This window comes from Acanthochromis polyacanthus, chromosome 7 (genome assembly GCF_021347895.1).
Source record: "Acanthochromis polyacanthus isolate Apoly-LR-REF ecotype Palm Island chromosome 7, KAUST_Apoly_ChrSc, whole genome shotgun sequence".
Lineage (NCBI taxonomy): Eukaryota > Metazoa > Chordata > Actinopteri > Pomacentridae > Acanthochromis > Acanthochromis polyacanthus.
Window position 1 is genome coordinate 14,361,690 of NC_067119.1, and position 23,698 is coordinate 14,385,387.

Sequence of the window (23,698 nt, forward strand, 5' to 3'; positions counted from 1 at the left end):
ACTGATTGCAGTTTGCAAAAACAATTTTCCTCATGCCTCTATTTTAGCTGTGCTGTGTGTGATTAGAACATATAAGATAAATGCAAAAGAAGTAGTTTCTTCTGTAAATTGATAGTAAATTGTTCATTAAAAACATTGTTTTTTCAGTGTAGCAAAAAGAATTCAAGTCACAAGTATTCAGTTGCAAGAAACGTTTTAGTTTCACAAAGACAAACCTTTGCTATCACTAGACACTATTTACAGTCTTGGCTTGTTTTTACAGATGGAACGTGAAAATTAATATTTTCCCCCTCCCTCTGGTTTTACTAATTCTTACCTGTAATTCAACAAAACAGGGAAGATCTGTGCAATAACAGTAAATTATTCAACAGGTTACAGTTAAAAGCTGTTAAATAATATTTAATATTAAATATGTCAGATTTAAAGTTAGTTAAAATGCAAATTCACACCTTTTCTGTGATTTTATTATTTATTTCCTGTAATTTAATGTAATTAATGTTTTTTTCCAAAAATTATAGTTAAAATTTGATTAATACAAATATACTTTTTTACAGTGCAATTATGTATTTACAAGAAACATTTCCCAGAGACAAAACTTTGCTGTCACCACAGATATAAAGTTATGTGTATTTTGCACGTTATAACTGAACTTTGGTTTCTGGTGCTTACGAGCTTTTATTTTGAAGCGAAAGACGGAAGTGGGGCTTTATTTTCCGATACTTTGACGCAGTTCTTTTTTTTTTTGACAGCGGAAGCGAGGACTCGCCACTTTTTTTTCCGCGTCAAGTTTCGTGGCTGAAAGTTTTCTTTCCTCTTTTTCTGCGGAGGAGCAGTCCCATGCAGCCACAATGAGAGAGAAAGCGACGGGCTTTTCGGCGTTCAGCTTCTCGTCTCAGGTCCAGCTCCTGCTGCCGCCCGCCGACAGTGTTTAGACTTAATTTACTTCTCAGCACATTTCCGTTATGCGAAGTCCAACTTGTTGGTTAGTCGTCGTGCTGCGGTGGATGCCCGTCCGAGATAACGGAGAACGTGAGTATGTTGTTAAGAGCCTGTCAACTTCTGCTCTTTTCTGCTTTAAAACTGCTTTTCAACATCACTAAACTCTTTGTTTGACCACACGGGCACTAATACAGAAAGTTGAGAAACTAGAAGCAGTGGAAATGTGGACGAAGCTGCAGCCCGAAGTCACACTTTTTTCTTTAATAATAATCGTAGGAAAAAAGTGTGCTGTTGTGGAGTTTAAAGGGTCATGCCTCTCGGTGCTGGCGCAGATTTGTTTGTTTATTTATTTATGACCCTAAAACTACATTTCTAATTTAAAAACAGAGTCCTGCCCGATCACCAAGCAGTGCTTTCAGTCTATCAGCGAGCACAGTTGTCATCGTCTGTGTACACAACACGTGCTTTAGCAGTTAGGTGTATGTGCATTTTTTAACCACCATTTGGCGCAAATTTATCAGCGGTGGTCACCATGGTGATGACGCAGTACTAAACCTTATTTGTCTTAGTTTATGTTCATTTGCCCAACATGCAGCAACTGCAGCATGAATAAAAGTGTGCATGCAGCAAACAGACGTGATAATGATGAACACAAGGGATAGGGACATTGCTTATTAACTTTACTGCAGTTTACTTCACAAACTAGTTAGCAAGACCCTGCATGACTCCACATGTATTCTGCTGCATGTGCTGCAGACAGGGATGAGGGTAGCTTCAACAATGAAGTTGGAAGAACTGTACTAATGATTATTGTTCATTTTCCAAACATAGAGCTAGACCTTTAAGTAATAAACTTTCCTACACTTTGTCACCACTTGGCTCCACATCACCGTCTGCACAGCTGTGATATATTCTCTGCTACATGTGCTGCAGACATCAATGACAGTAGTTTAAACAGTGGGGTTGTGTAGTAATTATTGTTATTTTTCCAAACACGTACCCTGACCTTTGAATAGTAAACTTTCTCTCAGTTTATTTTACAAATTAGTAAGACACCACTTAGCTCCGCACCACCATCTGTTCATATGCTCTCTGCTACATGTGCTGCCAACAGGGATGGCAGTAGCACAAACAATGGAGACAGAGTTGCTCTTCTGGACAAGCTATGTGTAATATTTTGTCTTCATTTGCCAAACATGGAGCCAAACCTTTAAATAAGAAACTTTCCCACAGTTTTTGGGAGCAAGATGATGCATGGCTCCCAATGTACTCTGCTACATGTGCTGCTGAATGGGATAGCAGAAGTGCAAAAAATGGAGATGGAGCTGCTCTTCTTCTTCATATTTTATGTTTATTTCCCAAACATAGAGTCTGGTGTTGAATAAGTAACTGTGCAGCAACTGACAGCAAATACAGTAGATGTGATAAAGATGAGCAACATGACGATTGTCAGGGACGGTATTATGTTCGTAAAGGGAAAATTGAAGGGACGATTGTTTATTAAATTGTTGTTATTTTACAAATAAGTTACTCAGACATCACTTGACTCTGCGCCAGTTGTGATATGCGGTGTGCTGCATGTGCTGCAGACAGGAATGAGAGTAGTTTAAAAAGTTGAAATAAGTTACTTGGCAACATTTTTCTCAAAAAAATATGTCTGTTCGAAATGTGAACGCTGCTGCCGGTTGTGTTGCTCCACTGAACATCCCCGTGTTCAGGTTGGTGGTCATTCCTCTCGACTGCTGGATGAAGAGTGGGAACGTTAGCAGAGCAGCGACTTGGTTTCACTCCAGTGTTTTTGTATGTCAAAGCAGTAGTTTCGGTGTTGGTGTGTGTGTGCTTTGGAGGGGATTCACTTCTATTTGTGGCTCCTGGCTGTTGTTTGTCTGTCTTTGTTAGGATCAGTTTCAGCTTCAGAAGTGAGGACACTGAGAGGTTACGGCTTGGCTTCAGAGTGAAGCATTTGGTTGCAATGGTTAAGAGTCAAAGGAATGCTTCATGCAGCTTCTCACAGAGATAGAAGTACTAATATGTGTGTAAATACAGGTTGGTGCACTGCAGATTACCTCTACACAGTTTATTTCACAAACTAGTTAGCAAGACTTCAGTGGACTCTGCATGAAAATCTGCTTAACTGTGATACCTACTCTGCTACGAGTGCTGCAGACAGGGATTTAGTGTACTTGACATAATTTCTAAAATACCCCAAGCATCTTTTTCTGCATTGTGTTCTGTAAAAAAGTTTTCTAATCAGCGTATTATGAAAACATTTGTCAATCAATACACCATTTAGGCTCTGCTTCCAAATACATTTTATCAGCTAATTTTGAGATCTTTTGTGTACTCATTTATTTGACAGCTTAGTTGCTAGTTACCCCGCAGCAAAAAGAAGTGCTTTAATATAGGTTTAACAAATCCAACACGATATAAAGTTCAAATTTGCTCCAGCTCAGCGAGCTATTACACTGAAATGCTGCTTACACATTAATGCATCATCAATACGAATCCACTTAGGAGACATAAAATACTCTGAAATGCTGTAGAATATTATGTATAACGATTATTACTCACAGTCTCCTAAATACAATTAAATAACTGCTGTTGTGCAAACAGTAATCTCTGATGGTTGACAAATGTATCGTGTCAACCATCCACCATTACATTGTGTCATGTATTAGGCCTTCTTCAATAGTTTCCACGCATCTTATATGATGTAAGATGCGTGGAAACACACTCACAGGGTAATGTGTGCGTAGATACGTATTTTTACCATCTGCAGTAATCCCGGCACCCAGCTGAGGTTTGCATTCTTTGATGATTCAGTCATTCAGATACGACATTTGTCACGCCTTTAGTCACTTCAGCACAACAGGCAAACTGCTGTCTGTAATTTAAAAGGCTTGGTGGATTTCCAGATTCCTAATCAGCTCATGCAACCACAAAGGATTCTGATAATTTTTAGAAAAGTGTTAACTTCTCTACAGACTTCCTTGATTACTGAAACTGGGATATTTTGGTTCTGTCTTCACTTCTCTTTTGCTCCTTAGAGAAGCCCTTTTCTGCAAAGTAAAACCTATAAAATATGACTCCTGTTGACAGACCATCTGAATATTGTAACTCTGCTTGCATAGTAGTAACTCTGCTTTGCATTTTCGCCACAAAAAAATGTTGGACTCTCCCCAGAGAAGGGCATGACATTGTTCGGTGTGATTATAACATGATTTTCTCCAACATGACATGATTACTTGGCTCGAGATTTTATGCGCCACGAGACAATATTATCTTGGAAGCTGTCTGAGACTTTTCCTTGAAAGAGAAGAGTGCAGCTTCTTGGAATTCAGACATTTGAAGTAGCTTTTCTGTAGGTTTTTCAAAGCATAGTGCGTATTTTTGTGCAGACAGAAAAATAAAGGCAAAAGTAGTGAATCTTGCAGCCTTGGCTATCAGCCATAGATCAGACAATGTCATGGTCCCATGTCTTTAACTAAGATTTGATTGGACGCTAGCTCTTCCGCTTCCCCCAGGGGTTCTAAGAAATCCACTGATGAGACTACGAGAGAGGTCTGACCCACAGTGGCCCTGTGGGGAGGGGAGGGGAGGAGAGAGGAAGGAGGCGGATGCAAAGGAGAAAGAGCAGAGACATGGGAGATGACCTGGCATGCAGACAGGAGTCAGATTCTGCAACAGAAAATGACAGAGAAAGACAGGAGACTCGAATCAGGGCACAAAATAGAAGAAAAACTGAGCTCTTTCCTGGTGACAATGGAGACCTTAATAACACGTACATTACTGAACAGCTGGTGTGTGTTTATGTAACCTGACTTGCACAGAAACTCAACCACCGAAGCCTAAAATCTCAGCTTTAGCTGTGGATTCTCACCACAAACACTCACATGCAATACAGTTAAGTTCTTGCCTGTGTATGAATGTGTTTGTGCAAGTGTTTCGGGGGGATACACATGCGTGCTTATGAGTTTTTTTTCTCCAAAGCAGCAATAATTAGAGACTGTGTGTGTGTTTTTGCGCATGTTTACCCCAATGCGCCCCTGTTCTTGTCGGAAGAATGTTGATTATAGGCCCGATTTAGCTGCAGCAGTATGAGGATGTTGCCTGAAACATGTGTGCGCTTGTAGGCTCTGCATTTGCAGTACGTTAATGTGTGTGTGTGTGTGTGTGTGTGTGTGTGTGTGTGTGTGTGTGTGTGTGTGTGTGTGTGTGTGTGTGTGTGTGTGTGTGTGTGTGTGTGTGTGTGTGTGTGTGTGTGTGTGTGTGTGTGTGTGTGTGTGCGCACAGGGAGCATGTATGATGGGGTTATGAGTGTTGTTATTTTTCTGAAGTTGTCCAATCTGACGTCAGCAAACAGCCTGAATGTTTGCTTTTGTGTCATGACAAGTTCCTTGAGATGCCACAAATGCACAGTACAAAGCTAATGCGATTATATCTGCAACTATTTTGCTAATTGCTTGATTGCATTTTCCAAGTAGAAATGCCAAATGCTTACTAGTTTTAGGTCCTCCAATGTGAATTTGTATTTGTGAATGTGTATTTGTTGCTTTATTTTCTTACTGACAGTTAACCAAACAATTGAGATAAGTTGATAATATAAGTAAGATTTACATGAAGACACGTACCAAACAGCTTGTAGTCGGCGTGTTTAGCAGAAATGGGAGCCGTGTCTCAGCTGAAGTGAAAGTAGGGTCACATTCTCACGCAAAATACCCAATTTACATCATGTCACACGAGTTTCGTCCCAGAATTTGCTATCTCTGCAGAAAAACAGGATTCTTTGGTAATGTTTGTGCGCCAGAAAGAGGTATTTTGTAAGAGCGAACACTGAAACTCAGTTGGCTCCTCATGATTCCCAATGTGGAAAAGTTTATAATGCCTGAATTAGCTTTCCAGGAAGTCAGATGATTCACAGCCGATCAGTGACTGAAGGAGCCAATTATCTCTCGGCCAAATCCCCTAAACAACGCTCACATAGTCGCACACAGCCACAACACACACAAACACGCACACAGTATAGTATCACACATCTTAAATATTGCCATGCTTCTTCACAATTCACAATGGATCAGAAACGCATTACAAGTAGGGATGACTCATTCATAAAGTGCTTGTGGATTTCAGACAGAGTTGTCTGTCGCACTCTCCCCAGCTGGAACATTGGAGTTTTAAATGCTTGAATTGGCTGAATTGTATTGATTTGACTCGACCGAGTTGTGAATGATGGATTGTTGTTGTCAGCTTTTCAGAAACTAATCCTGTGTTTAGGGGTTCCAGTAAGAAGTTGAGGTCAGCTTTTGATGGCTTTGTAGCTGAGAAACAGACTTAAACTGCTAAGTTATTCAATGTGTGCGTGTTTAATGTTCATTAATATGCACACCAGTCTTTGTTTATTTTGCAGGGACTCAAAGTGTGCGTGCAGGGAAACATTTCTGTCTGTGTTCGGTTGCTCTGCATTTTAACAGTGTACACAGAACACTGAACAAACAGATTTGTGCAGGGCAGTTTACTGCATGGTGCCAGTGTGCAAAGTCTGAGCTTTTGAAACAACAGTGAGATCTATTTTTTTGTAATTGCACAGTAAAAATACTAAAAAAAGTTATTTCATAAATCAGATGCTTTTTAGAATTAATTCGCAGTTCTTTGCTTTCGGGAAAAGAATAACTAATGTTACTGAGAATAATTCTATGCTGTTATGATTACATCAATAAGCAAAGAAGGAACAGTTCTTATAATCAGTGAACCCCATAATTTAATATTACCGTCAAAGACATTGTACATTTTCTTTGTCTGACTTGTCCAAGCTGTGGATTTCCTATGTTTCTATGTTAAATAATTCTGTCAGTGTCTTTCTGTTTTGCTTTTGCAACCAAACATTAAAGCACATAACAAACTTTGTTATGTGCCTTTGTGCCTGTTAGCATCGGATGCATTGAAATGAAACCACTGAACATTCTGTTGAACCATTTCCCTATTTCTATTTATAAGGTTGAGTGTCGTTTTATATCATGTCATATTAATATTGTTTTATCACCCGGGACAACCGTCACTTGGTCTAGCCAGTGAAGTTGGACTTTGTCTTTAGGCCAAGACACTCCTTGGAGAGGCAGCTGAATAATTTGCTTCCTTATTTCGTTGTTTTGAAGTACTTGTAGAACACTTTATATCTGGTATTATTTAGTTTATGAAAGCATGAGTGTGCCTACTTGGTTTTTGCTCCTTCGTGATTTAGTGACGTTTGATTAAGACTGAAAATGATGAATTGGCTCAGCCTGACTTTTCCCCAGCCGTGATTGAGTGATTTATTACAGATCAGTTGTAGTTCGTCAGCTCTGAGGCCTCTAGTGTCTGTGATGCCTGACAGTCGGTGCTGACCTCATTCCCTGAGTCTCCCCTCTTCACACATCACATCCATGCAGCCAGGGCCAAAACTTAACCCCTGTTTTCATTTTCTGCCTGTCATTATGGGAGCCCTATATTTCCTGTGCAGGATAATGATAGACTGCACGCTGCACAAAGATGTTTTGTATTAGTCATTGGTAGGATGCCGGACAGCTGGAGGGATGCTTCTTAGTCAGAATTTTACAATGTTATTAGGACTTACTGGACACATAATTATCATATGTATTTTTTTCTCTTCAGGTAAACCCCAGGGTTGTTTTCCGTTACAGTACTGAAAGCCTTCTTATCGTCATAGATCCAGCCTTTAATTTTGCGACTTTCCCAACCTGCCTCCGTTCCCAGACCACAGGAAATAGCCAGAAAGTGGCTGGGCTTTATTTTTGTGTGTCTTAAGAATAGCAGCATTGTGTTATTGTTGTGGGAATGTAGGACTGAGGTAGAGAATACTCTAGCCTAAACAAAAACCCTGTGCACCCAATAGTATTTTACATAAATGTAGAACAAGAAACGGCAGCTCACAATTTCACCACTTGTACTGCTCGTTGTTGTCTTTTGTTAAAAGATAGTTTCAGTTTTAAGATGCAGAATATTAAAAGCAAAATTTAGATTTTTTTAAAGCAAAAAAGTGACTTTTTCTCTCTGTAGTGTTCCCTACTGCTTCGTTTTGTAAAAGCTCCAGTAAATGCCAAACACAGAGGATTAAAGGTTGTTCTCTCCCCTTAGCTTTTTTTTTGTAATGTCAGTACTTGCTTTTACATAATGTGTTACACAAAAGATTTCGAGCTATTTCTTCTTATCTAGCAACAATTGCAGGTATTTTAGCTTTCAGCACAGGGTTTACAAGCAAACTAAACACGTCCATATCTTTGTGATACCTGTGCATCTACAGATACACGTTTTTATTTATTTATTTTTTGTAATAGACTCCAGCTGTGTTTTGTAGCCTTGTAGCTGCAGGCTCTCCCTCTCTTGTTTTACCCTGAATCAGCTGATGCTTTCCTCAGGCTCTGGGAAGTTAAAACCGAAGTTATCTCGTGTTTCAGTGGCACTTCCTCCTTTACAATATGTTCTTCAATTATGTAAGCTGTGTGCGTCTCGCTTTCTGCTCTGTTTATTATCAAAGCTCTTTCACATCTCACTTCACACAAACAGGAACACCGAGCCTCAGCCAGTCCCAACCCTTCAACCGTAGACCTTTTTCATGTCAGCCTCTTCTTTTATACAGCTGATATATCAGGCAACAGATTGTGAGAAATCCCTGTCAGTTCCATGTAGCTAACGCCAGATTGTGCCACTCTTGCTTGATGCATAGCAGCTACTTGCACTCAAGTATAAAACATGAAGTGAAAGGGATGAAAAAGGTCACATGGTGTCAGTTCGTGTTAACTGGTGCGTTGGCTACTAGTGGAACAGGCTGTTTTTGCCTGTCATAACAATACTGAATAGTGACTGTATTGGTGGGAATTCCTGGCATTCTTTTCCTGAAAACAGAACTTGCATGACAGTGGCTTGTGGGTTTGTGCTCATATATGTCCACCTTGCATTTTGCTTTAGTTTTGTTTATGTTCAGGTAAAGATGAGACTTGACAGAATGCATGTTATTACAGCCACCACAGTCATGATGTTGCTTTCTAGTATTTCCCAATTTTAAAAATGTGCACACTTTACCTAAGTCTAATTACTCAAGCAGTCTGTTGTTTGACCAACAGAAAATTAATTGGAAGTTTGACCTATTTTTGGATCTGATATACAGTATTTTTCCAGTTATCTGCCTTGTTCATTTTTAACCATTTTCCTGTAATGTCATTTCAAGTGTTTCTACCAAATACACTACTTCGGCACCATTGCAGTTGCCTCTCTCTGTCACTACTCTGTGATCTTCGGTAATGTATAGAAGGCGTTTTTGCAAGGTTTTGAGCTTCAAATACAGGTAACAATTCAGTATTGGCAGTGAGAAAACCACATTGTTTGATCTTTTTTTTCTGACTTTACAGACCAAACTAGGGATGTGACAGTACCAGAAATGTGGGTAGTCGCTACCAATACCATTTAAATTCCATCATTCTCAACATCTAAAAAGAATACGAATCGAATGAATATTATTTAAGCAACACCTTATTTTCTAACACACGTGCTAACACACACTTCCACATGTACAGTGTTGTATGCTTAATGCTGAAGGACATTAGTCTGCTAACATTATGAGCTATCTGTATTAACTTCTGTGAATGTTTGATAACTGAAACATTTCAGTATATGAACTTTTTGATGACATGTTGTTAATATAAACTTAACAACTGAGAATTGCTCAACTTGATTTCTAGGTGCCGTCTGAATGCCTGTCTTTGAACTGCTTAGATAAGTTTGACAAGCTTGCCTCTTTACTTTTCTTACCTCTTATAAAGTGCTCTGTGACACTGTTAGCATACTGGCTATTGGCTGCATGTATCCCTGATAATTTGAGACAAATGGGAAATATCTTGATTCATGTCTTGCTGTGTTTTTTGTTCTCTCCCATTGGTGCAGCTGTACTTGCTGCCATCATTTCACATCCGTTAGTTCTTTTAGTCCAGTATCAGCAGTACTTTTGTTACTTCTGGTATCGATTTGGTACCAGCTACTTCTCAGGACATCCCTGGACCAAACCGTGCACCAAATGATCAGTTTTTAAAATAAAAACTAGTTTGTTGCAGTGCTACTCAGAGTCTGGTTAGTTTTTTTGCTGTTTTCCGGTAGTAAAGAAAAAAAAAAGCAAACTGGCTGCTAGCTTTTGCTACAAATACATCTGACTTTTGGAGAAAGCTAACAAACATACTGTGTCGTTCAACTATTCATTTAAATTAGTTTTGCTTTGCAGTATAGTGTTTGAAAAAGTGCTTATAAAGTAAATGCACCAGCAGCCTCCATCTGTCCTCGGTTCTTAGAAATTGTGAAAGTTAAACATAAGCTGTCCCAGATTAATCTAGCAAGAATTTAGCTATGTGAATACCCAATTGTGACACTTTTAACAGATTTTACAAGAGGAATTCATAAAATGTTGCCACCTTAGTGTTTTTATGGTGAACACATGCAAGCAGAGAAGTTTTCAGTGGAGGCACTTGTGTTTTTCGATCTTGTGCATTTTCTCCATTCTCACAGTAAAATTTTTTAACAGCTCTTGCACTTGATATTCTAGTCTTTCCACCGCTGATGTCAGGCTGCATGTCGGTGTGCTGTGTGTGCTGTGTGTGGATGTGTGTGCATGTGTGTGCGTGGTGTCTTTGCATGTGTGCACCGGTCGCTGCTTGCCAGGGCAGGGCAGGGCTTCCTGTTGCTGTGATTGCTGCCCAGGCAGAGCAGAGCAGAGCAGGGGTCTTGTGGTCTCTGTTCCTCTCTTGTTCTGCCACCTGGACCTTCTACCACAAATCTGGCATCATCTCCTCTCCTCTTGCCTTTCTCCTGCCTGTTATTCTCACTTCCTGTCTGCTCTCTCATTATCCCCTTGTTCTCTCCGTTCTTGTGACTCTTGTTTCTCTGTCTCCTCCTCTTCCTTTTCTTTTTCGATTCCTCACGGCCTTCTAATTCCTCTCTCCCCTTTTAAATAAAACTCCCGTACTCTCTCCCTGCTTTGTAAATTTATCCGTAGCTCTGTGATTCATTCGGTGATTCAGAGAATGAAAATTCAAAGGTGGTAACAAAATCTGTTTTTCATCCCAGACCCTGTGATGCACATGTTGCTGCGTTTTTTTCTAATGTATTTATTTTTTCCACTCCGGCTTTTACGGGAAAAGCTGGAGTGTTTGATGTCTCAGTGAGCCTTGATGCCATGCAGATTAATTGAGTCATAAGCAATAGATTGGATCCGGCTGATCTGGGTAATAAGGCCAGGGCTATATAAAGGTCAGACGGATGTGGCTTGCTGTAAATTGCATTTTACTTAATGAGTATGAGAGTTAGGAGCACATAGCATTTTTGTCAGTAATGAACAAGCAAACAGCACATGGAGGTGTACATGTACACACATTCTCAGACTAGTTGCTCACACATCTGCATCTTTGTATGTGTTAAGAGTTTAACTCATCATCAAACAATGAGATGTGTTGGCGTGTGTAAGTGTGACTGTAAAAACATGGAGATAGTGTCTGTGATGTCATACACAGTTTTCTACAAGGGACACTTGAGGTTGAATGTACTGTCTGCTCATATTATGCCAGATTTAGTCGCAGCCAGGCAGCAACTAATGATTATTTTTGGTGTTGATTAATCCAACAGATGCTTTGCTGGTTTGTCAATTGACTGCTTTGTCTTTAAAATGTCTTAAAATGTGTAAAACGTCCTGTGGTGGCATCTTCATATTGCTTTTGTGTCCAGCTAAAAGTTGAAAATAAGTTTATCTTCACTTCTGCTGTGAGAAGTAGTCAAGTTATGAGGGAAGACAGGAGCTCTGCTATTATTCCCTTTTAAATCCATCCAGTTCATAATCTCATTATGACTACTTCTTTGCACATGGGATAACTTCCCTCACACCTGCATTGGAAGTGATATAGGTTTATGATTTGCATATTTTTTCCTTTATTCATCCACAAAAATATGTGAAAAACGCTCATCAGATATTTCTAGACCCCAGGAGAACACTTTCAGATTGGTTAGTTTGTCCAACTAACTGTGCAAACTTGGAGATCGAGTTAAGTATAATGTAAGACAAGGAAGATCAGCAAAATCTGACATTTGAGAAGCAGCCACCCAATGTTTGTCATAATGATAATTAATTACTACTTTATAGTAGCTACTACTAGTATCACCAACTCTCTTTCCACACACTAATTGAAGCCTACATTAACCCTTTGAACCTCAAAACCTGCCAGCAGGTTTGAAATGCACATTATCTTTTTAAAAATTGCCAAAATTACTAAATTTGTCAGTCAGAAACTATAAAAAGGTAGGAAATTGGTCAGATTTTCCAACTTTGTGACATTTAGTTCAATCAAAATTATCCACATCTGAGGTGAGGACATTTAATCCAAATTATTTTACTCTACATGTCTCATTAAGATGATCACAAAATTTAACAGTGATAACCAGATTCTGTAAAAAGTAGAAAACTCTGTATTCCTTGATGCATATAAAAAGCCATAGGTGTTTCTGCTGTGATCAAAATCATGGGAAATTCAGATAATCTTTGGCTGAACTGCAGGCTGTGTTTACACAAAGCAGAGAGGAAACACATATCAAAACTACTCTGCGTAAAAACAGAGGCAAAAAAAGGCAAGATCTGCTTTGAGTTCAGAGGGTTAACTGTTAAATTAGCTGGTTGGGTATCAGATTTGTGGGCTGCACAGTGGGTCGGTGGTTAACACCGTGGCCTCATAGCTCCAAGATCCTTGGTTCATGTCCAGGCCTGGGATCTTTTTGCATCTTTCTTGCATGTTCTCCGACTTCCTCCCACAGTCCAAAGACATGCCAAGGTTAATTGGTAATTCTGAACTTCCCATAAGTGTGACTGTCTCTATGTGTAGCCCTGAGATAGACTAGTGACCTGTCCAGGGTGTCCCCTGCCTTCCATCTAACCCAACAGTGGTTAAGTTAGCTGGGATAGGCTCCAGCTCCCCCAAGATCCTAAAGGGGATTAAGCAGCGGATAGATTTCTATTATTATTTCTATCATATATGCAGCCAGCATCTAGTGGCCGTTAGAAGTACTACATCTTCAGCCACTCTGACATTAGCATGCAGCTGTAGTGGTTGCTGCCTGCTATGAATACATGACCTGGAAGCGGAGAGACCACTTCAGTGCCCATGTGTGTGTGTTCAGTGCATCAAATGAGCTGTTTCCAACTGGGGACAACAGGGAACACACAGTATTGTGTGAGAGCTGATACCAGACCCTTGAGATATAAATAGGACCTCCCTGCAGTCAGGCTCCCACCGACAGCACTGATAATTATCAACAAGCTGTATAACCCTCGGTCTTAGTAGAGTTTCATTTCTTGGTATTGCATAAAAATGAGTGTCGTCTCCCTTTTTTCCCAATTTTTAATGGCACAGTGTTTGTGTTGGCAGTGTATGTGTATTTCAAAAGCAACGCTGGTTTCAAGGAGATTACATTTTGGCCCTGCTCCCAGTAGGCCACAGCCAGGATATTGTTTACTGTAGGCATACTGCTGTCTCTTCCATTTTGGTGTTTGGGCATTTAGTGGGAACGAGCTGTACCGCAGCATCACACGTCTGGCATGTCTTGAGGTTGGTTCAAGGTTGTGTTGTGCTACAAATCAACTAAGTGAGCTGACACTAATCATGAGGTTAGTCGTGCTAACAAGATCAATTCATGAGTGTGTTTCACGCATCTTGTTTCCTTCCTGTTTGATCAAAATCAGTTTGAGGCTGTTCCCAGTGAAAAAAAGAGTTTAGTTGTACTTCTGGAGCAGCAAAGTCATGAGGGAAAGTAAGACTTCTATGACCCATTTAATGTCTTTTATCCAGACTTGGCTAAATGGCTGACTTTTTAACCTATCTCAATCTAGTATCGTAGTGTGACCTTCATTTTAAAGTAACAACTACATTGCTGAGTTGATCCCTAACATTAACAGCAGTAGTGCATCAGAGTAATTATTTTTATTAAATTTCCCACTAATGCAAAGTTCCAATCAGAGTAAACAGACTTTATGTTGCTCGAATAAATTGGTTTATTAGCAAATTGTTTTGACAATTTGATTAACTAATTATTTTTCCAGTTTGTAGATCTCATGTCAGAGGTACAGAACAAAAGAGAATATGCTATTTTTCTCTAAATGCCAATCAACAGCTGCTTTCCTATTTTTTTTCTCACGTGGGTTTGATGCGTTTGTCTGTCCAATAAAAGGCAAATGTGTGGTAGATGTCACTGCCTGTTTGCTCTTTTCAACAGCAGTCGCTGAGCTGCAGCATCATTAGTTTCCAGTCATGCACTCAGCAGCACTCGACTTTTTTCAACTAGAAGAACAAGAATTTAGGCAATGGCTGATGTCGACATTTGCCACTTGGCCGCAGTTGCTCCGTGCAGCAGTTTCACAGGCTGCTTGTGTTTGTCGACGGTGCAGGAAAAAAAAATTGTGCCAGATTTCTGTAGAGCACATGAGCGCGATGAAGAAAGCAATCAGTGTACCAGCACGAGTGTGTCACAGAGAAGAATGTAGGCATTGTAGAGGAAGAGGAGGCGGAGGAAGTGATGAGTAAGGTGAGGAAGAAAGAAAGGCAGGAATGCGGGAACTTGGACTCTGTTGTGCAGGAATGTCTTTCATTCGCAAGATAGTGTATTTGAACTGGCCTGTTTTTTTCTGTCATCTCCTGCTGAAGGCCGTCTAGCAAAACAATAATACAATAACAAAACACCAAGATGAGGTTAGAGGTCCTGGATAAGAACAGAGAAAGGAGGCACTAGACAGTATTGGCCTTTTTGTTTTCCCTCGCAACTTGAATGTGCCTCTCAGTTGAGGTAAAAGTAAAGGAAGCATGAATGCAAACACATCTGGAGATACTCATAGCAGAGGACAGAGAGGATGAAAGAAAGGGAAAACCCTGGGAACAGAGACGGCCAAGCCCCCAGAGGGACACAGCGAGAGGAAGTGTGTCTGCATGTGTGTGTGTGTGTGTGTGTGTGTGTGTGTGTGTGTGTGTGTGTGTGTGTGTGTGTGTGTGTGTGTGTGTGTGTGTGTGTGTGTGTGTGTGTGTGTGTGTGTGTGTTCGCGTGCGTGCATGTTCTGTAGTCAGCCAGTGCTGAGTCATCGCTGGGCTGGCCAGGCAGATAGAAACAGGCTTCTGTGGGGGCCAGCTGGAGGGGCACGAGGGGGCATGCACTGAGCATGCTCCGAAAACTACAGGAAGGGAATTAGTTGTTGTGACAGGACACATCCAGGAACTTTAGTGACGCAATATTTCATGAAGCCAAGTTCTCGCTGCCTGATTGACGCATGTGTCCCCTGGTATGTTCAGTGATACTTGTGAAAAAAAATGAAGCCTCACTGAGAGATATGATGTCAGGATTTTGCTAATTTTCATCTCCGAATGTCGAATGTCGCCGCTCTGGACACGGCGGAGAGATGTTAGCCGCAAGATAACGAGACATGTTGCTCCATGTTTGGCCCGACCACAACGACCCCCTCTACCCCCCACCTCTCGTTTCTTGTGGTTTTCTGTGATCTGTTGGACCACAGTCTGTGACGCCCCCCCCTCCACACCGCCCACACACACCCGTATGCACACATACCTTCATGCTTCCTGTATTTAGAATAGACCCTTCTCTGCTGCACGGGAGCAAGATGGTACGTACTCTAGGCACAAAATGATAAACCCTTAAAGGCACTACTGCAGTTTATGCCTTAGTATGGATGTATTCACCTGTTGTTCTGCAGCTCCGTATGGGCAGCATGCACAGAGCAGTAAAAGAATGAGATTTAGTTGTTATATAATGCATGCTGATGTCTTGTTTTTACTCGCCTTCTGGTTCTTTAGACAGCAATGTTTTCCTTCTTGTAAGTGTTTCAAGCTGGGATATTGTACCCTGATCCATTGCTTTTCTTTAAACTGAAAAAAATCACATCACTCTGTACTTTATAACTGGATGACGTTACAGCTGCATTTAAACACATTAAAAGTTCATTGTTTTGCTACATCACAGGGTTTTGGAAAGCAGATGTTCGACTGATGACACACTTAGAGGCTTTTCCTCTTTATGATCTTATTTGGAATGAGACATTTAACTTGTGAACATAAAGTAGTGTGATTCTGCATATAGACATGATGAATACTAGTATCTATTACTGACTAATAGCTAGTATTTGCATAGCTTGCAGACTTGCAGTTTTGAAATCATTATTCAGACTTTTCTCGAACCTTAACTTTATATAATTAGACTGCATCTGTGTATTTGGTGCATTGTATATTATGTGTCATTTGTCCTGCAGGCTTGACTAGGTCAGCATTTCAAAACTTTTGTCCTGTCTAAATGAGCAAGTATCTTTAACTTTTCATGCCTCCGTGGAGGCGAAAGTTTTTGGTTGTTTGTCCATTTGCCCCTTTTTGTGTGCGAGATCTCTGACGCGCCTTGAGGGATTTTTTTTTTCGAATCTGGCACAAATGTTTACTTGGATGCAAGAATAAACTGATTAGATTTTGGTTCTCACTTTTTTGGTAATTTTTCAACGTCGTAACTCAACAGGAGAAGGAGGGATTGTGACCATATTTTATAATTAGTTGGATACTGAATATGTCCTGCTTGTGTAGATTTTCTGTGCTGCCATGTTCATCATGTGTGTACAACACCCACAGTCTAGAATTAGTAGTTTATGTACAGCAGCATCCGTATTTGAAGCATTGTCTGCTGTCATCAGACTTTCCTGTATTGGCGGAGCATTTAAACACATACATATATTGTTGGGCTGCGCAGTGGCTCTGCGGTTAGCACAGTTCGCGTCCCAGCCTGGGCCTGGGATCTGTGTAGAGTTTGCATGGTTGACTTGTGCATGCATAGGTTTTCTGCCAGTACTCTACTTTCTCCCACAGTCCAAAAATATGCTGAAGTTAATGGATAATTCTAAATTGTCTGTAGGTATGAATGTGAGTGTGATTGTTTGTCTGTCAGTGTAGCCCTGTGATAGACTGGTGACCTGTCCAGGGTGTCTTCTGCCTTCACCCTAAGTCACAGCCTCCCCAGTGACCCTAATGAGAATTAAGCGGTGTATAAATAATGGATGGATGGACCTATATTGTTGCTTCTCTTAATGAACTCACACTTCAGAGTCTTCACAGCATATATTGTATGTAAATTGCAACCTTGACTGTTCAGCAGAAGCCTACAAATATGAGGCAGTAATTGTAGTGCAGGACAGACAGTGCTCCAGCCAGCATCTTTAGTTTTCTCAAAAGCGAGATAAAACCTGGGCAGAGCCGGGGCATGATATCCATGTAAACACACTTATTGCATCAGTCATTTGCTGTTTGTACAAACCCAGAAGCTGCACTCTTGTGTCGGCTAAGACCTCTTGTGGTTCTTTGAATGTGTCTTCTTACTTACACTAATCTTCTGTAACCATGGGTTGAGCATACTCAGGGTCAGCAAAGCATAAACACATCAGAGAATAGCACATGGGTGGTTTAAAAGCTAGTTCTGTTGAACTAGCTTTTAAACCACCGACGTGTCTCTGTCTAATTATAACGACAGCATGTTGGTTAACTGCGGTGAACAGGTCAGAGCATGTGCAGTGAAGTGAAACACATCAAAACCTTCATACTTATGTCCATATTATTGTAAGAAAACCTACAGATTTTTATAAAAGAAAGAAAGCCTTCAGACATAAAACTAATGAGCACACGCTGCATCACTGTGCATCAACAGAAGCAGGGAAGTAGAATGAAGCACAGACCTGAGAATAACAAGTAGCAGAGACATAGTGTAGTAAGCCAAGCTGCCCAAGGCTACCTAAACACTACAACCATGATTGAAGCAAAGGAAAATACCTAGAGAAATGGGGAGAGAATGTCCTGGTGGCCAAGGGACTAAAACACCTATAATAAAACCACGATGTCGACGTGATGATGCCAAGAGGTTCAGATATCTGCCTTTAGTCACAGCTTTACTTTGATGTCAAAGTGGGCAAAATACAAAAAAAAATGGTTCAAATCAGGCTAGGTGTTTAAATGGTCTTACTTTATAATGTGAAATTTCATGCCTCAAGCCATGACTGACATCTTGGGAGAAAAAAAGCAGAAGGAACATTGAAAAGGGTCACGTGTAAACACCCAAACACACAGATGGCCATGCTGGCAGCGTGGTTGATTGAGAAATATTCTAACCGTACTTCCTCAGTCAGGTCCTCATTCACAGTCTGTCTGATTGACTTTTTGCTTTTTTCATTCATTTCAAAACGCTTCACTCTTTGTCATCCATCTCAGTGTAGTTTGGAACTGATTTAGTCATCTTCATTGACTCCACTTGACTATCATCATTTTTCACTTCGTTTTATTCATCTCCACTGCAAGATAGGATTTCCTCAACAAATGCACTTGCAGGTTTTTTTGCTTGATTCAGTCAATAATTTTTCTGTAAACTAAATGTGAACTGATTGTCCTTTGTGAGAACTGCGGCTGTCCTGTCGGTATCTGTTGAGATATTCTAGGAATGGTTAATTGCTGGAGATTTTTTACAGGACCATGTAATCCAGTTTGTGCTGTTGAAGATTTAGCACAGATAAAATCAGACTTTTGACTATCCTCTCTCAGTGTTTGAACTGCATCCAGCTTTCAAGTAGTTAAAAAAAGATGAGATTGTTTTACAAGTTGCATCTTTAGTACTCTAGTTCTTGAACAATACCCCACATTTTCTTGATCTAATTACATTTCCATATCTCTCTCTTGTCCTTCCATGTTTTTCTCTTTCTTTTTCTAAACCGTCCCTTGACTCTTGTCTCCAAGCTGACCCCTTCCCCCTCTCCAATGATTCATTTCTCTTCTCCTCTTTCTGTTCTTTCTTTTTTGTCTCACAGCAGTGATTCTCAGCCAGTCTGGTTACTGCAATGAATGGTAACACTATCCATCCAGCCAACACCACAACAGCAGGAGGAGGCCCAGGTGTGGCAGCGCCCGCACGAGGCTGGAGGGAGTTCTGTGAGCTGCACGCCATCGCTGCAGCCCGGCAGCTGGCCGGACATTATCGGAGCTTTGCCAGAGAGCGGCCACAACATGACGTGCTCCCACCAGAGACCTTTTCCAAGCAATTCACCGATCTCTTCCAACAGCACTTCTGCTGCGAGGTCGACAAAGATGGCACTCCACTCAGCCAGAACACATTCTCTACCGCTTCCGGTAGTGCTTCCTCCACATCTCCAGCGGCCCCACCTCTTCCATCACAGACTGTGATCGGTCGATTGCGAATCACATCTTTATCTGGGGTACAGGACTATCGGGAGGCGGGGCGACCAAGTGGAGGAGCTGCTCCACTGACCGTGTCACAAAAAGTGGAGCCGGTGGTGGTGAGTCGGGAGCAGGAGCAGCCTTTGAGATGCTCTGCAGGAAACTCCTTCTCATCATCTCGCAGTTTTGGCAGCGGGTCCCTGCTGATTCGTAGCCGTAGCAACGAGGAGATCTCTGGCACAGATCGACGTCAGGTGTCTGAACGGTACTCCTCTGACTCCTCGACCTCCAATCTCGGACACGCGGACGTCACACATTTCTCCGTCAGCCAAATCCAGCAGACCGTAAGACGACTTTTAAAGAAACGGCCCCTTCCTAGCCCTCGCTCATCCCAGGACCTGTCTCCTGTCAACCCCAGTCCCACCACCAACAACAACAACCCCCCCAATAATGGGGACAGAGTGGGCGGAATTTCCTCCAATAACGAGGAGGTGTCATTCTCTTCCTCTTCCTCCCACTCATCCTCTTGTCTGAATTCCGAAGCCACGCCTTTAGCTGCTTCGCAACGGCCCATGACTGGAGTTGTCTCTCACTTCCTGGATCGTTTCCGTAGGTTACGCAGCAGGAGCATGAGGCAGAGGAGGTCAGAGGTGAGCGGCTGCTGTAAAGAGGGCCAACTGAGGTACTTGCTGGTGGATGACACTATCTCAGACTCTCAGCCCCGCTGGCAACGCTGCCGCCTGCTGGTCAGGAGGATCAGAGATGCTCAAAGTGGAGGAGGAGGAGGAGGAGGAGGAGGAGGAAGAGGAGGAGGAGGGGAGAGGTACCAGCTGGAGCTCTATGATCCTCCAAAGGTATAAACACAATCTCACATACACACTTTATATCCATTACATACAAGGTTTGCTGTCCAATACAATCCAACACTGGCTTTTCAGAGTCATTTTTGCTTTTGTTTAACCTTTATTTAACCAGGAAGTGACTTGAGGTTTTTTTCAAGTTAGATCTTATCTCCCGTAAGAAGGCACACTGTTGTAAAGTTATTAAAATATTGTAAAATCAAACATAACACAAGCAACACTTTTTTGTTTATAACAAAAATGTCACCTACACTTACCAATGCGAAGAAAATGCGATAACTTATAACAGAAAGCTTCCAAACATTGGTCACAAAGGGGAAGTTGGTGAGTTTTCACACCCAGTTCAGTGGACTCTGCAATGTATATGTTGCATGTATAATGTCACAAAATGGCACTTCTCACATGAACCATATGTTTGCAACATCATTAATGTAAACTTTGTGTACATACTTTTAATAGTTAAACAATAAGAGCTCAAGTGTGTGTTTGTGTAAACAGTACACGTGTCATAGGTTTCTTACAGTCTCTGTTGAATGCAAATGGAGTGAGTGGAGGGTGTGTCTTAGACAACAGGCCACAGTAACAGTGTTTAGACGGTTATGCAATTTACTTCGAAATATATGCCTTGACATGACAAATTAAAGGAGCAGTCAAATATTTCTAGAAATGATTTACTTGCTTTCTGAAAATGAGGTGAGAAGATTGATACCATGCAATCCCTGCAGACTGATCTTGTGCACTATATCACATCTACGCTGGAATTTGTTTGCCAGGGAATCAGGATGTAACCCCTCCTAGAACCACAGATTGCTTTTTTTACACTTCTGTACATGTATGGATCAAAAACTTAAGATGCAGCAGTTGCTCAAGGATGCTGAGAGGAGTGTTTTTTTTATGGGCTACCGGCTACGAATCTGACACTTAGCTCATCTGCAAGCACATCCTGAATCCTTGTAAGAAGTAAAACTGTTCTTTCAAGATGGGCCTGTAGATGAGTTTGGATTTGACTTTTCAAAAAAAAAAGCACAGTCCAGCAGTGTTAAGTGCAAAATAAGTCCCACTGTAGAGCTGCGTAGTCAGGTTCTAGTATACACAGTTGTGATTTTGGGCTGATTTACTCGTAGTCAAATCCAAAACTACAAATGTATGCACTGTGTTTTACATATTCATTTTAGCTGTATCAAGCAGATGAACACTTCACTCGCGTTTCATTTTCAATGTCTAAGAATTTTCGGTTACACTTGTTCTTGGTGCTTTCGTAGGACTGTGTTTCAGAGGATTGTGTGTGCAGTTCTTGCAAACTCTTTTTTTTACTTCTTCTCAGAACTCTGCGCAGCACTGAAACCTTTAACAGCTGGCAGGTTCCTCATCTTGTGTGTCATATCTGTACAAGATAAGTCTGTAGATCTTAGATGGAAAGCCACAGAAGCCTTTAAAGGGTTGGTTAATACAAGTTGCCAAGCAGTGTCACATATTCTAAATTAACACACACAAACACAAGCATGCACACACAAAGGCATAAAGTCATTTCCTGTTTCCAGCTGTTTTATTCGCAGGGGTTTTCCCCCCATCCTTTTTAAAAATCATCTCTTGTCTCTGCCTGTGTTTGTTTTGTTTTCATAAATGGTATTTTGCAGCATCCAAGAAGCTCTTCTTGGTACACAGTTTGCCACATGACAAAAAAAGACAAAAGCCGTGATGACATTTATCGTTGCCTCAGACAACTGCTTGTTTTATGGGCGGTTTTCATCACACCTTTGCCTCTGGTGGTTGATTTATTTTTCATGTGTAGCTACAGAGTGTGCTGTGATGATGAACAGGTTTTGTTGTTAATCAGGTTGCAAACACTAAAGAGTAATATTATTAGTCAAGTCACAGCTTGGTCTAATGAAAGCTAATCAGAGCATCATGTCTGCTCTTGCTTTGTGTGCAGAGTAGTAACAGCACTGCATTACATACAACTCCATCATTTGTTTAGCACTGATGATAATAATGAGGAAATGGAGTTACTGTTCAGAATTTTAAAGACAGATTCTGATTAGTATGTGCCTTGCTGATCACTCTTGCACATGTCTTTATAATACAGTAATTTCTATACATGAATGTATCACATCATTTTCCCACTGTGGCACATTGTGCACAGTTACATTAAAGAAACTGTAACAGTCATGTCTTTTTTTTACTCTTTAGTGAGAAGATATGCCTCCTACACTATTTCCTGTTTGTTTGGGGTTTGCTTCATCCAGTTGCAGCTTTTCTACTCTTCACTTCACAATTAATGCAACCACTTAACGATCAGAAAATGTATAGTTGTCACATGTAAAATATATCAGTGCGACTACCTTGCATTTTGAAGTTTGGGACAAAACATATCAGGTTGCCTTCCTTGACTTTGCTTGCTGACAGCTAATCACAGCGCAGCAGGATGTAGTTTTTTTTTTTTTCTCAAATGCATGCTTGGTTCCCCACATGAGACCTCATGGCATTAAACCCTGCAATATTTCCAGATGGGGCCAGCTGCAAGGCTGCATATGCTTGCACACCCAGTCCCTGAGATCCCCAAACCAGTAATCGGAGCAGCTCGGTTGACTGCTGTCCTAGTGGCCGCCATCTATAAGGTCACTGCAAGCAGAACTCAGTCTCATCAGGGTGTGTGCAAATGCGTTTTCAGGCACAAACCGAGAGCCGTGAAAAAGATGTAGCATGCATGTGTGTGTCTGAGGGTGTGTGTGTGTGTTTGTAGTGCTTTATATTTAGCAGCCCTCAACTCCTCAGCCAGCTGCAGTACTAACCATGTGCGTGAGGTAATTCAGTTGATGATAGAGCCAGAGTTGTGTGTGTGTGTGTGTGTGTGTGTGTGTGTGTGTGTGTGTGTGTGTGTGTGTGTGTGTGTGTGTGTGTGTGTGTGTGTGTGTGTGTGTGTGTGTGTGTGTGTGTGTGTGTGTGTTCTTGTACTTGCTACATTGTGAGAACCATTTTCTGCATTTAACTATCAAAGTGAGGACATTTTTACAAAGTGAGGACATTTTGGCCGGTCCTCACTTTGAAACAGCCATGTTTGAGGGTGAAGACTTGTTTTTAGAGAACAGGTATGAATTGAGGTTTGGTTAGGGTAAGGATTAGGGTTAGGCGATCAGTTGTGATGGTTAAGGTTAGGGTAAGGCTCTAGGAAATGCATTACGCCTATGGATGTCCTCACTAAGATAGAAGTACAAACGTGTGTGTGTGTGTGTGTGTGTGTGTGTGTGTGTGTGTGTGTGTGTGTGTGTGTGTGTGTGTGTGTGTATTTATTTATTGTGTGTGTGTGTGTGTGTGTGTGTGTGTGTGCGTGCGCATGTTTGTTCAGAATGAGAAGGCATTGGCAGGATTTGCCTGGCTGTTTGCAGTGCTGCTTTAGTTAGCCAGCTGCATTGATGCTATGAGTGCTCTCCCTCTTGTGTGTGTGTCTGTGTGTGTGTAATTTTGGCAGGGCAGTGAGCTAAGGCCCAGAAAATGGCCTTAAAAGGAAGGAGAGCGGTGCACTAGCATGCTCACATTTTAACATACACAAGAAAAAGCACATGTATCAACGCCCTGAATGACGCGATTTAAACACACCAACCTGCAATGTGCTAGTTTTGTTTGTGTTGT

The 23,698-nt window shown here is 41.2% G+C and overlaps 1 protein-coding gene across 2 annotated transcripts in view; it reads left to right on the top strand.

The window, feature by feature from the left end:
* Positions 1-753: 753 nt before the first annotated feature.
* Positions 754-23,698, top strand: part of sh2b3 (SH2B adaptor protein 3) — a 63,916-nt gene continuing 40,971 nt past the window's right edge. Inside the window, exons 1-2 of one of the 2 annotated variants that reach the window (XM_051951212.1) lie at positions 754-1,029; positions 18,842-20,062. In XM_051951212.1, the coding sequence (XP_051807172.1) occupies positions 18,872-20,062 (1,191 nt within the window). In that variant the 5' untranslated portion in view covers positions 754-1,029; positions 18,842-18,871. The remainder of the gene's footprint in view (positions 1,030-18,841; positions 20,063-23,698) is intronic. The other variant, XM_051951213.1, reaches the window with a different exon arrangement.